Source organism: Cherax quadricarinatus, chromosome 86 (genome assembly GCF_038502225.1).
Source record: "Cherax quadricarinatus isolate ZL_2023a chromosome 86, ASM3850222v1, whole genome shotgun sequence".
Lineage (NCBI taxonomy): Eukaryota > Metazoa > Arthropoda > Malacostraca > Decapoda > Parastacidae > Cherax > Cherax quadricarinatus.
The window spans coordinates 16,244,817-16,260,355 of NC_091377.1; the positions used below are offsets into that span (position 1 = coordinate 16,244,817).

A 15,539-nucleotide genomic window follows, 5' to 3' on the forward strand; every position below is an offset into this window, starting at 1 on the left:
AGCAATGGATTGCATGATAATTTTTACTGCAGCTTTTTGTTGGATTATTATTGGCTTTTAATAAAGATGTATTGATGTCTGTTAGTAAGGTAGGATTTGAAATGTGTAAATGCGTGGCCTCTTATATCATAATGATCAAGTTTGTGGAGTAGGATGCTGTGGTCTACTGTATCAAAAGCTTTCCTTAGGTCAATAAAGTCCTAATGGATATTCATTTTTTTTCAAGTGCAATGTAAAGCAGGTCTAGCTTTTTTATAACTGCATCGTTTGTGCTTTTGCTTTTCCTGAAGTCAAATTGGCAGGGGTTGAGGATGGTTTGCACTGTTATAAAGGAGTATGATCTCTTGTGCACGAGTTTCTTGATTTTTTTGGATAGCAACGTTAAGTTCAATATTGGCCTGTAGTTGTTTACATCTGTGGGGTCACCACCTTTGTGTACTGGTGTAACCTTTGCTATCCTGAGTAGTGTCAGGAAAGTGCTGGTTTCTAGTGATTAATGAAATAGCAGGAGAAAGAACACGAGCCGCTTGTTTGTACAATAATGGTGGGACTTGAGCGAGATTTCCCGATTTATTTTTAAGTGACTAAATAATCGTGGTGATTTCTGTGGGCTCAGTTGGTGCAAGATAGAAGTAGGTTGGGAAATTCTCATCTAAGTACAGCAGACCCTCCTTTTCATTCATTTCCATTATCGCCGATTTTTTCCGTAAAATTATTGGCTCCATTTCTATTGCTTTCCTCCGTTATCATCGGTGGTACAGTACATGTCCTAGTGTGCTGCGCACACAACCTCCCATACACACATTCTGAGGAGGCAGTGTTGCTTTGTCTTACTTCGTTTCTTGGCGAGTGAACATTATCCTGCAAGGCCATAGAAACATTTCACAATAATTCACATTTTTTGCACTTTTTTATTGTGTGATTGCTAAATAAGCCACTATGGGCCCAAAGAAAGCTGCTAGTATCAGCCCGTTGCTAAAAAAGGTGAGAAACATGATAGAATTCAAGAAAAAACTTGTACCCAAGTGGAGGAGGAGGAGAGAGGGGAGAATGTGCCTTCTTCAGTGATTCTACAGTATGTATGATACTAGAGCACCAGGAATTGATAAAGGCTATAGTGCTAGCCAGCGATAAAGTGTAGCATTAACAGGGTAGCAAGTAAGTTAAGCGATTAAGCGATAGAAAAAGGATGACACGAAACCGATTCCTGCAATGTTATTGGAGATGTACATAGGGTCACTGACAAACATACGTTGCGCTGTCTGTCTTCCACCACCCTAAACCAATGCCAGCATCTCCAAGGTATAGTAAGTGTAAATATTTCTAATTTATAAATTACGTACATTGTATGGATAGTGTTGGCGGCTTCTCCTGCAGCCTCCACTACCACTAATATGTATGGCTTCTCTCAGTGGCCCTTGTAAACCCAACAACACCACCACCACTTACTCCTCACATACGTAATGACGTATTTTATTCATTCTAGAGTATATATAATGTTTCTATGTTGTTAATATTGTTTATTATGTCATATTAGATGAAATGTGATAAATAAATTAGCCGTGGAATATAGTTGTTCTCCATAAAATGTATTTTTTGTTTATACTTTTGGATGCCCGAAACAGATTAATTGAATTTACATTATTTCTTATGGGGAAAATGGTTTCAGTTTTAGTCATTTTCACATTTTGTCAGACTGGAACGAATTAAAGACAAGAAGGGAGGGTACACTGTAATCACTCACTCAGGCATTGGCACCTGGGATTTTACTGGCGAGATTTGATCCTATGGTTAGGAAAAAGTCATTTATCTTGTTAACTGCATCAATAGGCTGTAGCTGGGTTTCAGTCGGTTTAGTTAGGACAATATCCCTATTTTTTTTTCATTTTGTGGGTGCCTAGAATCTGAGAAAGTGTCTTCCAGGTCTTTTTTGACCTGAGCTGACTAAGTTAGGACATTTCCTTAAGCCGGTAGGAGAATTGGACCTGCCTCGCATGGGCCAGTAGGGCTGTTGCAGTGTTCCTTCTTTCTTATGTTCTTAAGCTTTTCTGAAATGCTTGGCATAACCATGGACTTTCAACGTGCACTCCAGTATCACTCATTTCTGTATAAACATTGTACAGTAGAATCTCAAATTTCAAACGTATCGCTTATTAAACTCTTCGAAAATTGATCACTTTTTTCGAACCAACTTTGTCCCTATTATCGAAGTTGTCCCTTCTTTCGAACCACCGGGTACTGGACCTGTCCGCCAGCCCGCTCTGTCCGCGTCCCCGAGCAGGCGCCGTGAGCCAGTCTGGCTTTGTTGATGCTTGAGTGAACACTAACCTGCGGTCTCATTCAAACATTTTATGATTAATTCATTGTGTTTAGTGCTTGTGAGACTGTGAAATAAACTACCATGGGCCCAAAGAAACTCACTAGTGGTACCCCTGTGGTAAAGAAAGTGAGAAACACCATAGATGTGGTGATGGCAGGTGATAGTGTTTCAGAGACGATTATTTGTGAAAGGGCAAGGAAGTTGCATGCCGATTCAAAGATTAAGGAGATTTGCGCCAAGTGGAATGCTGTCTAAATGTTTGTGGAGAAGTACTACCCTGAGAAAGCTGAAACAAGCCATCTTTGCAACAAGTTCAGTGACAGAACCATGTCCCATTTTATGGAAATCTTAGAGGCACCAGAAACAGAGGACTGTGGACAGTTATTTTGTGAGACAGGTCCAGCAACTCTCAAGCTGGTCCTAGTGGCATTAAAAGACAGAAGGAAAGTAGCCCCAGAGAGGGCTTTGATACCTAAAGTCCTTATGGAGGGGGGATTCCCCTTCCAAACACTAACCCCAACTCCCTCTCTCCTCCTCCCTATCTTCCAAATGCAATCACCAATCTTCAATAAAGGTAAGTAAAAATGTTATTTTATACGTTCATTTAAATTTATTAATAATTGTACACTATTTGTTGTGTGTATGTAAAACTATAATGTAATGCTATCTATAAAATGTATTTTTTTGTGAATATTTTTGGGTTTGTGGAACGGATTAATTGCGTTTCCATTATTTCTTATGGGAAATATTGCTTTGCCTTTCAAGCTTTTCGACTTTAGAACTAGCTCCTGGAACGGATTAAGTTCAAAATTTGAGGTTCCACTGCATCATGTTGAAAAATTTGTATCTGTAACTGTTTGCTACCCAGCTGATGCCAGGCAGACACTTCCTTCAGATATATGGCTTTCTGGACCTCTCTGTAAAATAATTGAAGACAACATTCATAAATATGAATTGCCACACATTATCCATGAAAGATAACCACTTAAAAATACCAAGAGAAATAAATGCAAGTGATTTCACTATGTTCCCACATTGTTGGCTAGTCAGAAATTAGCAACATTTTCCTACTGGCAATGAGCTCTCTCCCGTGTATAAATTTTTTGCAACTATAGCAGGAACCTAATACAGTGGACCCCCGCATAACGATCACCTCCGAATGCGACCAATTATGTAAGTGTATTTATGTAAGTGCGTTTGTACGTGTATGTTTGGGGGTCTGAAATGGACTAATATACTTCACAATATTCCTTATGGGAACAAATTCGGTCAGTACTGGCACCTGAACATACTTCTGGAGTGAAAAAATATCGTTAACCGGGGGTCCACTGTATAATGCAACCTTATTTAATCTACATTTAAATTATGGTGTGTAAACCTAAATTGTGTTGGACAACTCATGGTTATATTTTAATAAGTCAACAAACCAGCAACCTGGACTTCTGATACCAGAAGAACTGATAGGGCGATAGGGATAGAATGCACAAAATACCAAGACATGGCCAAGGATACAGATGGAAGCTATAAAGTGAGCCATAGATATGATGGGAATACAGCAATTCAATAATATTAAGAGCAGACGTGGAACAGAATGAGCTATTTATGAGGAAATGGCAGAATCAAGCTATATACATTTTTAAGTACAGTACATGTACTGCAAGGTACTCAAGTCACAGAAACCAGTTAATGTTAGTTACTGAAAAATTTAATTTTTCAGATTATTGTTCATTAATAACTATCATTAAAGTGAACTTAAAGTGAGAAACATTTATTACTTCTTAAATTATATAGGGTATTTAATCTATGTGACTTTTACATAATGTAAAACCATATTTGCATCGATAATTGATGAGTCAACATGTACAAAAATGTTTCATATGTTTACCACAGAATGGGGAGGGGGTGATATAATTATTGCCTTAATTTGTTGATCAAACCATATTGTAATTTACATCTGGGCTCCCACTACATTTGAATTTACAGTAGGTATGTTCATTATTAATTAATTTTTAATTTCCCAAAACAAAAATTCTTAATGAACCAGCAAGTCAAAATATTATTTAAAGACAAGTTTAAGAATATGAGAGACATGGTATCACTTTTTAAGGGATACCACTCCTCATTTGAAAACTATGTTTACTGAGGCAACACTGTCAATTTGTGTGTTAATTCCAATTCAATTTAGGAGTCTAAAAAAAAAAAAAAGGCCCCGAGTATGCTTCCTCATTAAAATATTAAATTCGGTGTGTAAAATTACCACGAGAAGAGGAACTGCTTACACGTGCAGTCTGCATCAGACACTATATTGAATTCCACATCTTCCATCTTCAATTTAATGTAATTCGCAGGTAAGTATTTCTGTATTCTCAGGCATCTGACCAGTGAGGCCTTGCTAGGGATAGGTATAATGGGGGAAACCTGGAAAGTGGTCTTGTTGTAAATTATCTATGTATAGTATATCCTTTGTAACAATTAAGGTATTAGTGTAAATGTTCATTATTTAATTAGACATCAGATGAGACAAGATCTACTGATCACCAGATAAACTACATTAATGGGTCTGTCGACTACAGATGAAGCTCATTTGAGCAACCTTGATGTTATTAATACATCATAGTAATTATAAGTCCAATGGCAAAATGGAGGATATGTCCAGACTAGAGCTGTTGAAGGATTAAGTGAGTTTATTTAGGTACAGGTACACAAGTACAATTATCAAACACGTGTAAATTACCTAGGATAACCCCCAAAACAGTCAAAGTGACTTATTTTCATTGGGATCCTGCTGTATGCCCGTCCCTTTAGGACAGAACATAATTAATTCACATTAATCATGAGTGATTTATATTATTACAACAAAACTGAACTCTTAACCCACAAGATCCATACATTGGATGCAGTGATTTATAGTAAATTAAAACTCTTTAGAGTGAAAGTAAGGGTTTAGCCCCAGTGACACCAAGAGCTGCAACTCAACCTCCACAGATACAGTGAGCAAACATACATATACACAAGGTAATCCATACAGATCAGTACTTACCATCGACTTTGCTGTAACATTATACGGTAGCAGATTTTTGCCACTGACATGCTTAGCAGCTGCAGATGGTGTAAGAGGTGTGTGCGCATGGCCTGTGGTGATGCCCGGAGAGATGGTCGACATATTGGATGATGACTGTTGCTGGGTAGTGTGCGCACCACTCCCTAGTTTGTGCTGCCACTGTGCCAAACGATCACTAGGAGTATTTAGTGTGTTACTCATATTGCTATTTTGGCTCATAATGCTGTTGTGATTATAGCTGACTCCAGAAGCTACACTACGCACTGCTGTTGATGGGTAAGGTGGAGCTGGTGGTGGAACTTGAGCTATTTGTCCCGTAATTAGACCTAAGGTGGTGGGAACATATGACTGTACAGAGGTGATGCTTCTCACTACCGATGATGGGTATGGAGGTGGTGGAGGTGGGAGATACGGCTGTTGAGCTGCCCTTACCACAGAAGATGGATAAGGTGGTGGTGGTGGTGGAGGCAGTGCTCCTCCTCCCCTTAATAAACTCTGGGGAGTTGAAGGAGTTGATGGAGTGGAAGGAGTTGATGGTACTGGAGAGTGTGTTCCCAGGGTAGACTGGGTACTAGACAAGCCCAAGTTCTGGAACTGTCGCACAAGAGACGATGGGTAAGGTGGCGGTGGTGGTGGATCAGCCCCACTAACACTCTTTAACACCTCAATGTTAGCATAATTATGAGTCGATGTCACTATAGGAAACACCACAGAAGAGGCACGAGAATTTCCAAGAGATACGGACGATTCACTTGCCTCTGTCGAAGACACTGAATTTAAACTAGGGGGTTTTCCAGGGTAGGGCGGGGGAGGAGGAAGAGCAGTAGGACTTGGAGTCGCAACAGGGGTGTGCGACGGTCGAGTTAGGCCTAAAGAATGTGGTGGAACAGGGGGAGGCGGAAGGGCATCGTAATAAATACCCCGATGTCTAACAGAGTCACTACTCACACTCCACTGCGAATTATGTCTAGCATTTTCCTGAACATAAGCATTGTTTCTGGGAATAACAAATTCTTTGCCTTCTAGATCTTGTTCTATTCGAGGGGGAAGATGCCTATTAACTATAGTGGGTCTATGTAAACTACCTTCTTCCAAAATAGTCTGACTGGCTAAGCTCGTTCTATCTAGACTAGAACCTTGTAAGGAATGTACTAAGCTGCTCCTGGGGCTGGAATGCTTCGAGTCTTGGGAACTTATACTGGAACGTGGACTGGCATATTTATTTTCAATAATCGTAGCCGCTAAACTACCCTGAGGTCCGTAATGATGATAAGTGTTAATATTTTCATAAGTATGAAGTCCCAAAAAATTAGGTTTCACAACATATTCACTGGAATGATGAGTCGCAGATTGTGGAATGGAACGAGAGTTGAGTCCAGAGTTGTGTCCGGAGTTGAGAGAGTCGTGACTACCACCACTGACACTGGAGCGAGGACTGGAGTGTGCTGAACTACTGAGGTTGTTCCTGCCATAGATGGGTGGGGGTTCGTACCTCACGTGGCCAGAGTACAGCGACTGTCCGTTGACAGGCTTGGGTACGGAGCTTCCTCCATTAGGAAGGTGTACACTGCCCTTACTACTGACCACAGTGGTGGGTGTGATGTGGGCATAACCCACAGTGGTGCAGGTGGTGAGTGAGGCAGTGACCAGGCCCTGGGGGGCAGTGACCAGGCCCTGGGGGGCAGTGACCAGGCCCTGGGGGGCAGTGACCAGACCCTGGGGGGCAGTGACCAGACCCTGGGGGGCAGTGATCAGACCCTGGGGGGCAGTGATCAGACCCTGGGGGGCAGTGACCAGTCCCTGAGGGGCAGTGACCAGTCCCTGAGGAGTGGTGACCAGTCCCTGAGGGGCAGTGACCAGTCCCTGAGGGGCAGTGACCAGTCCCTGAGGGGCAGTGACCAGTCCCTGAGGGGCAGTGACCAGTCCCTGAGGGGCAGTGACCAGTCCCTGAGGGGCAGTGACCAGTCCCTGAGGGGCAGTGACCAGTCCCTGAGAAGCAGTAACCAGTTTCTGAGGGGCAGTAACCAAGCCCTGAGAGGCAGTAACCAGGCTGTGAGGTGCAGTAACCAGGCTGTGAGGTGCAGTAACCAGGCCGTGAGGTGCAGCAGCAGTCAGTGCACCATTATGAGTGGCGTCAGTACACAGGAGCACAGCATCAGGTTGCTTGGGTGTTGCAAACTTGGCAGCAGCGATGACAGTGCGAGAGTCTAGCACCTGGTAGAGTTGTGGTGGGTGAGGCTGGCACTCACTGCCTTGCTTGATCAGTGACTCGATGGCACCCAGCCTGGGTGCCACTGCGTCTGCGCCACCACCACCTGCGCCTGCGCCATTACTGCCGCTGCTACCGCCGCCGCTGCCGCCGCCCCGCGCCAGTATGCGGCCATAACCCGGGCCATCCACTTGGCCCACCACTTCCCTGGCCACTGGCTGGCCCTCACCACCATTAGGGTGGGCCACCTCATACTTGTAATGAGTGTAGCTTTGTAGTAGACGGCTGGTGTCTGCCGCTGCGTCACTACCATAGCGGGCCATGGCTATAACACTGCTACATCTTCATACAACACTCACACAACACACTTATCACATTTCCACTCATGTATTTCACTGGTGAATCACTGTCCACAACAAGTGTCATGGCGGAACAATACATAAGGTCGATCTCCAAACAATGAAGTTTTCATTACTTCAGCCCACCTCTCTCACTTCCTCAATATATGGAAATAGTTCAAGATATACTGTGAAGCTTAAATTACTCCTCCGCGCTTAAGCTTAATGAGCTTTTAGTGGGAATTTAGCGAAAGTTTCTAGCACTACTTTGTGTTAAAAAATTCCTTCAGCAGAGGGCAGCAAGGTCGCATTGTTTTCCTTCCACCATAGAAAGTGACAGCCATTGTAGCAGCAGTGACTGTTATAATGTATTATTATAGTAACATTGTAGCAGTGACTGTTATAATGTACTATTATAGTTACACTGTAACAGTGACTGTTATAATGTACTATTGTTTTCCTTCCACCATAGAAAGTGACAGCCATTGTAGCAGCAGTGACTGTTATAATGTATTATTATAGTTACACTGTAACAATGACTGTTATAATGTACTATTATAGTTACACTGTAACAGTGACTGTTATAATGTACTATTATAGTTACACTGTAACAGTGACTGTTATAATGTACTATTATAGTTACATTGTAGCAGTGACTGTTATAATGTACTATTATAGTTACACTGTAACAGTGACTGTTATAATGTACTATTATAGTTACACTGTAACAGTGACTGTTATAATGTACTATTGTTTTCCTTCCACCATAGAAAGTGACAGCCATTGTAGCAGCAGTGACTGTTATAATGTATTATTATAGTTACACTGTAACAGTGACTGTTATAATGTACCATTGTTTTCCTTCCACCATAGAAAGTGACAGCCATTGTAGCAGCAGTGACTGTTATAATGTATTATTATAGTTACACTGTAACAGTGACTGTTATAATGTACTATTGTTTTCCTTCCACCATAGAAAGTGACAGCCATTGTAGCAGCAGTGACTGTTATAATGTATTATTATAGTTACAGTAACAGTGACTATTATAATGTATTATTAAAGTTACACTGTAACAGTAACTGTTATAATGTATTATTATAGTAACATTGTAGCAGCAGTGACTATTATAATGTATTATTATAGTTACACTGTAACAGTAACTTATAATGTATTATTATAGTTACACTGTGTTGTGATAGAAACACAGGCCTTATCTCTAGGCTTTATTGAACATAGAATCTTCATAGTACTTCTGCAACAACAAAATATAATGACTAGTACATCTAATAATGGCTTCTACAGGGATGGTGATGTCTTGCATATGTCAAGAGAAAAGTTATAACTACAGGCGTGTAACTCCTGGGTGACACAAAGCCTTGTGGAGAGCTGAGAGTGATTGCAAATCATGACATGCTGCTCCACAGTGGGACCTAGAGAATGCATCAGGTGAGATGTTCTCTTGACCCGGTCGGTACAGAATATCAAAGTCATAACACGATAGTTCCATCCTCCAGCGTAATATCTTGTCATTCTTTATCCTACTTTTGTGCCTCTTGTCGAACATATACATCACGGACCGTTGGTCAGTCCTTATGGTGAAATGTCTACCAGTTAAATAATGTCTCCAGTGGCGAACTGCTTCTATGATGGCCTGGGCTTCCTTTTCTACAGCAGCATAACATTTCTCTGATCCTTGAAAAGTTCTCGAAAAGAAGGCTACTGGTCGTCCTGCCTGAGATAAGACTGCAGCAATGGCAATGTCAGATGCATCCGTTTCCACTTCGAATGGTAGGGACTCATCAATGGCTTGAACTACTGAGTTTTCAATGTCCTGTTTGAGAGTATGGAAAGCGGCTTCTGCTTCCTTTGTCACAGGAAATGTGGTAGCACTCAATGGGCGGACTTTACTTGAATAGTTGTAGATCCATTGTGAGTAATAAGCAAAGAGACCAAGAGTTCTTCGGAGTGACTTTTTGTCTTGAGGCATTGGAAGTTCCCGTAGAGGTCGTAGTCGTTCAGGGTCTGGGAATATTGAACCTCCTTCCACTACATAACCAAGGATGCTAAGCCTTTTAGTTGAAAAAGTGCACTTTTCCTCATTGTAACTGATATTTTTCTTCTTGGCGGCTTCCAAAAACTTATCAAGGTTTGCATCATGTTCCTCCTGGGTCTTGCCACAAATGGTAACATTATCTAAATACGCATAGGTTCCCATGAGTTGCTCTTCCTGAATGAGTGAATCCATAATTCGTTGGAAGCAGGCTACCCCATTGGTGACTCCAAAAGGGACTCTGGTAAACTGATACAGGCCATCACTAGCCTGAAACGCTGTGTATGGTTTATCTTCATTCCTTATAGGGACTTGATGATAGGCACTCTGCAGATCAATTGTGCTAAACACGTAGTACTGAGCAATTTTGTTCACTGTATCGTCAATTCGAGGTAGAGGGTACCCATCAAGAAGTGTAAATTTGTTGATTGTCTCAGAGTAATCGATAGCCAGTCTCCGTTTCCTATAACCATCTTTAACAACAACAACCTGTGCACGCCAAGGGGAATCACTCGGTTCTATAATACCCTCCTTCAGCAGCCTCTGAGTTTCTTTCTCAATGAACATCCGATCCTCATAAGAATAGCGGCGTGACTTAGCTGATATAGGATGGCAATCCGCGGTAAGATTTGCAAACAGCTTTGGTGGGTCTACTCTTAAAGTGCTAAGTCCACAGACAACAAGAGGAGGCAGTTCACCTCCATATGTTAAGGTGACACTACCATGCAGCTTCTGAAAGTCCTGACCAAGGATAACATCAGAGCACAGTTGTGGCAGAATAGCTAAATGTACATCTTGATAATCCTTTCCATTAACTCTGAGATTTACCTTACAAAACCCTAAGGTCTGAATAGAGAGAGATGTTGATGCCATGGAAACGGTACCTGATGAGTGATGTAGAGTCAAGGAGAGCCGTTTAACTAAGTCAAGGTTGATGAAACTCTCTGAGCTGCCACTATCAATAAGACCATCTACTTCTGTTCCTTTGATGAATACTTTCACAACTGCCTTTGACAGTGAATTTGGAGTAGCCGCAGAAGTCACTGTTGCTAGAGTCGCATGATCACTGGAATGTGTGGAGGCACTAGCTCTTGTTGATGCATTAGCACGACATACTTTAGCAAAGTGACCTTTCTTGTGGCATTTATGGCACATTGCTTCACGAGCAGGACACTTTGGACGTGGATGTCTTGAAAAACCACAAAAGAAACACACCGTACCTGCTGCTGCTGTCACTGAGGCAGGTTCCCCAGTAACTTCATTGCAAGAGTCTTGGTCAGGAATTGCAGCACTTACCACTCGAGAAGGCTGAGTGGTACTGTATACTTCAGAATTCTTCTGGGCTGAATCTAGAGCTCTTGCCTGGTCAAAGGCAGCGGCTAAGTCGAGAGTTTTATTCTCCAATAAACGCTGCCTTATTATTGGTGATTGCAGGCCACTGATAAAAGCATCCCTGATGGACTCTTCACAATACTGAGCAGCTGTCACTGCTTGGAAGTGACAGTCCTTACCTAAAATTTTCAGTGCTTGAAAGTATTCCTCTAAGGACTCAGCAATCTGCTGGCGGCGAGTTGCAAGGCGATAGCGTGCAAAGATTTCATTTGTAGGTTTAATATACTGAGACTTGAGGGTTTTGATAGCATCTTCGTAGGTATTACACTCAGAAATAGCCTCATATATCTTAGGTGACACAAAATTGATGAGCAGACTTAGTTTATCTAGATCTTCTTTAGGAAGGGCTCCCAAGAAGTTTTCGAAAGTCTTAAACCAGTGCTTCCATTCCTGAGCAGCCGTTGATAAGCTGGGGTCACAGTCTAGCCTCTCAGGTTTCAGTAAACGCTCCATGTTGTGATGTAGTCTAGCGCAGGATCACCACCAGGTAGCCCAGGATTCTATGTTCAATAAATTGTTGTGATAGAAACACAGGCCTTATCTCTAGGCTTTATTGAACATAGAATCTTCATAGTACTTCTGCAACAACAAAATATAATGACTAGTACATCTAATAATGGCTTCTACAGGGATGGTGATGTCTTGCATATGTCAAGAGAAAAGTTATAACTACAGGCGTGTAACTCCTGGGTGACACAAAGCCTTGTGGAGAGCTGAGAGTGATTGCAAATCATGACACACTGTAACAGTGACATTGTAGCAGCAGTGACTATTATAATGTATTATTATAGTTACACTGTAACAGTGGCTATTATAATGTATTATTAAAGTTACATTGTAGCAGTGACTTATAATGTATTATTATAGTAACACTAGCAATGACTGTTATAATGTATTATTATAGTAACATTGTAGCAGTGATTGTTATAATGTGTGACGACAAAAGGTGCCGGATAGGTGCTCAACATCATCAGGCGATTCTTTTTTTTTATATTTTATTTAAAACTTCATGTACACATATTTATAGGTACATATATAAAAAAATGAACAAGGACAACATCAATAAAACAATATATAAACACAAAACAATCCAGGCAACATCTGACAGTCTACTATATACAAGTTTTTAAAACATATCACAATTTAAGAAGGAATAAAGTTATAATAACAAAGGCCACAAAATAGCTATAAATAAAACTCCTAAAATTACAACCTCAACACAATAATGCACCAAGCTTAATGACAATCACCCACAATACAACTCGCAACAAATTACACCAGACCTACAATATGCCTTATTAAGAAACCTGTGCTGCAACACAGGTGACCCATCATCCCTCCCCCCCCACACTCACACAACACACATTGAAAACTAACCCTATCACCAACCTGAATAAGCATGACATTAATTATCCTCAATTTAGGATTATTATGACACATGTCACTTGAGGAAACATTATTTACAACCATGAATGGTACAGGACTACCAAAATTACAATACCTTAAATAATAATAATAATAATAGGTAATTACTTCAAAACTGATGCTGGACCACGTTACAAAAAAAGGCAAAAATAACTCAGTGCTTCAAGGAAATAGTGAAAGGAAAACCCTCTCAAGAAAATTCAAATTCAATTGCAATACCAGTGCAAGTGGAACATAATACGCTACCAAAGAAATATACATGTTATATAATTTATAGGTTATACATTAATACATGTTATATATTTAATCTGCTCCTTACACCTTCCCCATCAAGGGAACTAAGCAAAACTTATCTTGCACAACCTCTCATCTGGTCACACACTAGTACCTCCAATCACACCCAACCACATCACTGCATTCCCAAGGAGGTAAGCCCGTTGAAATCCCCTGAACCCCCCCCCCCCCTTTTACCAACCTACTCACCCCGGCAGTTAAAGCCCCTTATAACGCCAATAAATTCCCTATTGTTAGTCCTCTATAACCCTCAGAAAAATACTCTTCCCACCTTTTCCCAAAAATGTCTCTATTGCGACACAAAGTTCGATAAAACGTCGCCGCCAAAGTCCTTCTCATCACATCCCCACCCACCTTCCCCCTCATACCCCATAAAACATATATGTAGTCCACGATGACATATGCTAAACCTCTTACCACACTCTCATCCACACCACTCATATCAAGACTCAACGCTCGCAATACCGACACACCTTGACCCCCCACCCTCACCACTACCTTACTCATCCATACCCTGATGCACTCCAAACCTTCACAAAAATAGACGACATGATACGCAGTCTCTTCCCCACTGCATCTGCCACACCCCCCACCCTCAATAACCCTCCTATCTCGGAGCATCGCTCCCGTTGGCAAAATCCCATGCAGGAAACGGTACATAACCTCACGCGCCCTAGGTCGTATCCTTAATTTACTAAATCTTCGCCATATTACATCCCATGCATACATGGGGTAGATCCCTTCAACTGGCGCCACTACATATCCCCCTAACGATTTACACAAAGTTCCCACCTTTACTTTTCCCGGTTCCCTGGCTAACATTAAGGCACGTAACACTGTTTCACATTCCTTCATTTCCGCCCCTCCATACCATTTCCTCATGTGAGCATGTACCTTATCTAGCTGACCCTCCCTCCATCCACCTGCACTCATCACTTCCCTCTTAATAAACACACATTTCACGCGCTTTCTCAAGTCCAACAAACCCAACCCTCCCCTACATACCGGCAATGTCACTACCTCCCTTCACAACCAGTTGCACCCTGAACCCCACAAAAATTTGAACACCATTCTAAGAATACTCGTGATCGCCGTTCCTGTTAACGGCATCACAGCCGAAACAAACCAGACTTTACTATATAGTAATACATTGATGACAATTGCACGTTGCCTAAGGGTTAAATGGTGAGGTCGCAGCATTCCCAACCGTCGCTGCACCTGTTCCACCATCCTATTCGAATTGCTAACCCTTGCAGCACTCAGGTCAGCCTCATACATGACACCGCAGATTTTCAGACTCCCGGTCCTCCGCTGCACAACATCACATCCCCAATCTAATCTCTCTGCCCACTCTCCCAGCCCCATGATCATTGACTTTTCCAGATTTACCTTCATCCCAGTAGCTCTCCCAAAAGTGTGTACAACTTCCCCCAAAAGTCCTAACCGTGTCTCCTCACTTACCAAAATAGTGGTATCATCAACATAGCCCACCAAACCAGGCCACGGCTTCAGCTCACCATCCCTCCCCCCCGTCCTTAGACGATCCTCCACCATCCTATAAAAGGGATCCTGAACACATGCAAACAATATTTGTGATAAAGGACATCCCTGCCAAAGACCCCGCTCCATGTTGACTCCCCCCCCACACACCCATTGATTTGCACCCTTACCTTCGTGTTTGAGTACAACATATCCACCCACCCCACTATTTCTTTGCCAAACCCCTGATGTAGGAGAATATTCCTCAAAGCCTTTCTTTCCACCCTATCATGAGCCCCTTGCCAATCCAACGCCACCAACGCCCCTCTTCCCCTTTCCATGTCCTCCAGGAACCCCTTGATAATCCCGTGGCCCTCGCTCATTGACCTACCAGGTAAACCAAACTGAGACTCAAACACGACCCTCCCCACAACACATTTAAGCCGATTCCCAAGAATTTTCGCAAATAATTTATAATCAGCACAAAGCAACGAAATGGCTCGGTAATCCCGAAGGGTACTCTGCTGTTTACCCTTTGGGACCAACACCACCACCGCCGTTGCCTGAGATTCTCCCATCTTACCTCCGTCTTTCATGGCATTCATTAACCTTACTAGGAAACCCCTAAGCAGACCCCAGTGCTGTACATAAAATTCGCTTGGTAAACCATCGATCCCGGGTGCCTTACCCTTCCTCATGTCCATAAGGGCTCTCCATATTTCCCCCTCCTCAATGACCCCACCCAGTGCCTCCCGATCATTCCTCCCCAGTTTGCACGGCACATACTCACATACCGCACATACTCACACACGTTTCCTTACACTTTGTCCTGTTCAAGAGCAAATAGGTACCTCGACCATCCACAAGATTAAGGACCCCACTACTTTTCCCTGTATTCCTCTTAAATCTTCATCTATCTGCATATATGCACTCATCCCCTTGGTGTCCCTTAATACCTGACCCTCTCTAA

General features: G+C 42.2%; 1 protein-coding gene across 2 annotated transcripts in view; it reads right to left on the reverse strand.

Annotated features, from left to right (window-relative positions):
- LOC138855253 (uncharacterized) overlaps window positions 1-8,241 on the reverse strand; it is an 87,583-nt gene extending 79,342 nt beyond the window's left edge. Inside the window, exons 1-2 of one of the 2 annotated variants that reach the window (XM_070103668.1) lie at window positions 5,361-8,241; window positions 2,921-3,237 (exon numbers count right to left, since the gene is read on the reverse strand). In XM_070103668.1, the coding sequence (XP_069959769.1) occupies window positions 3,181-3,237; window positions 5,361-7,913 (2,610 nt within the window). In that variant the 5' untranslated portion in view covers window positions 7,914-8,241 and the 3' untranslated portion in view covers window positions 2,921-3,180. Of the gene's footprint in view, window positions 1-2,920; window positions 3,238-5,360 lie in introns of those variants that run through there. The other variant, XM_070103667.1, reaches the window with a different exon arrangement.
- Between the last annotated feature and the right edge of the window lie 7,298 nt (window positions 8,242-15,539).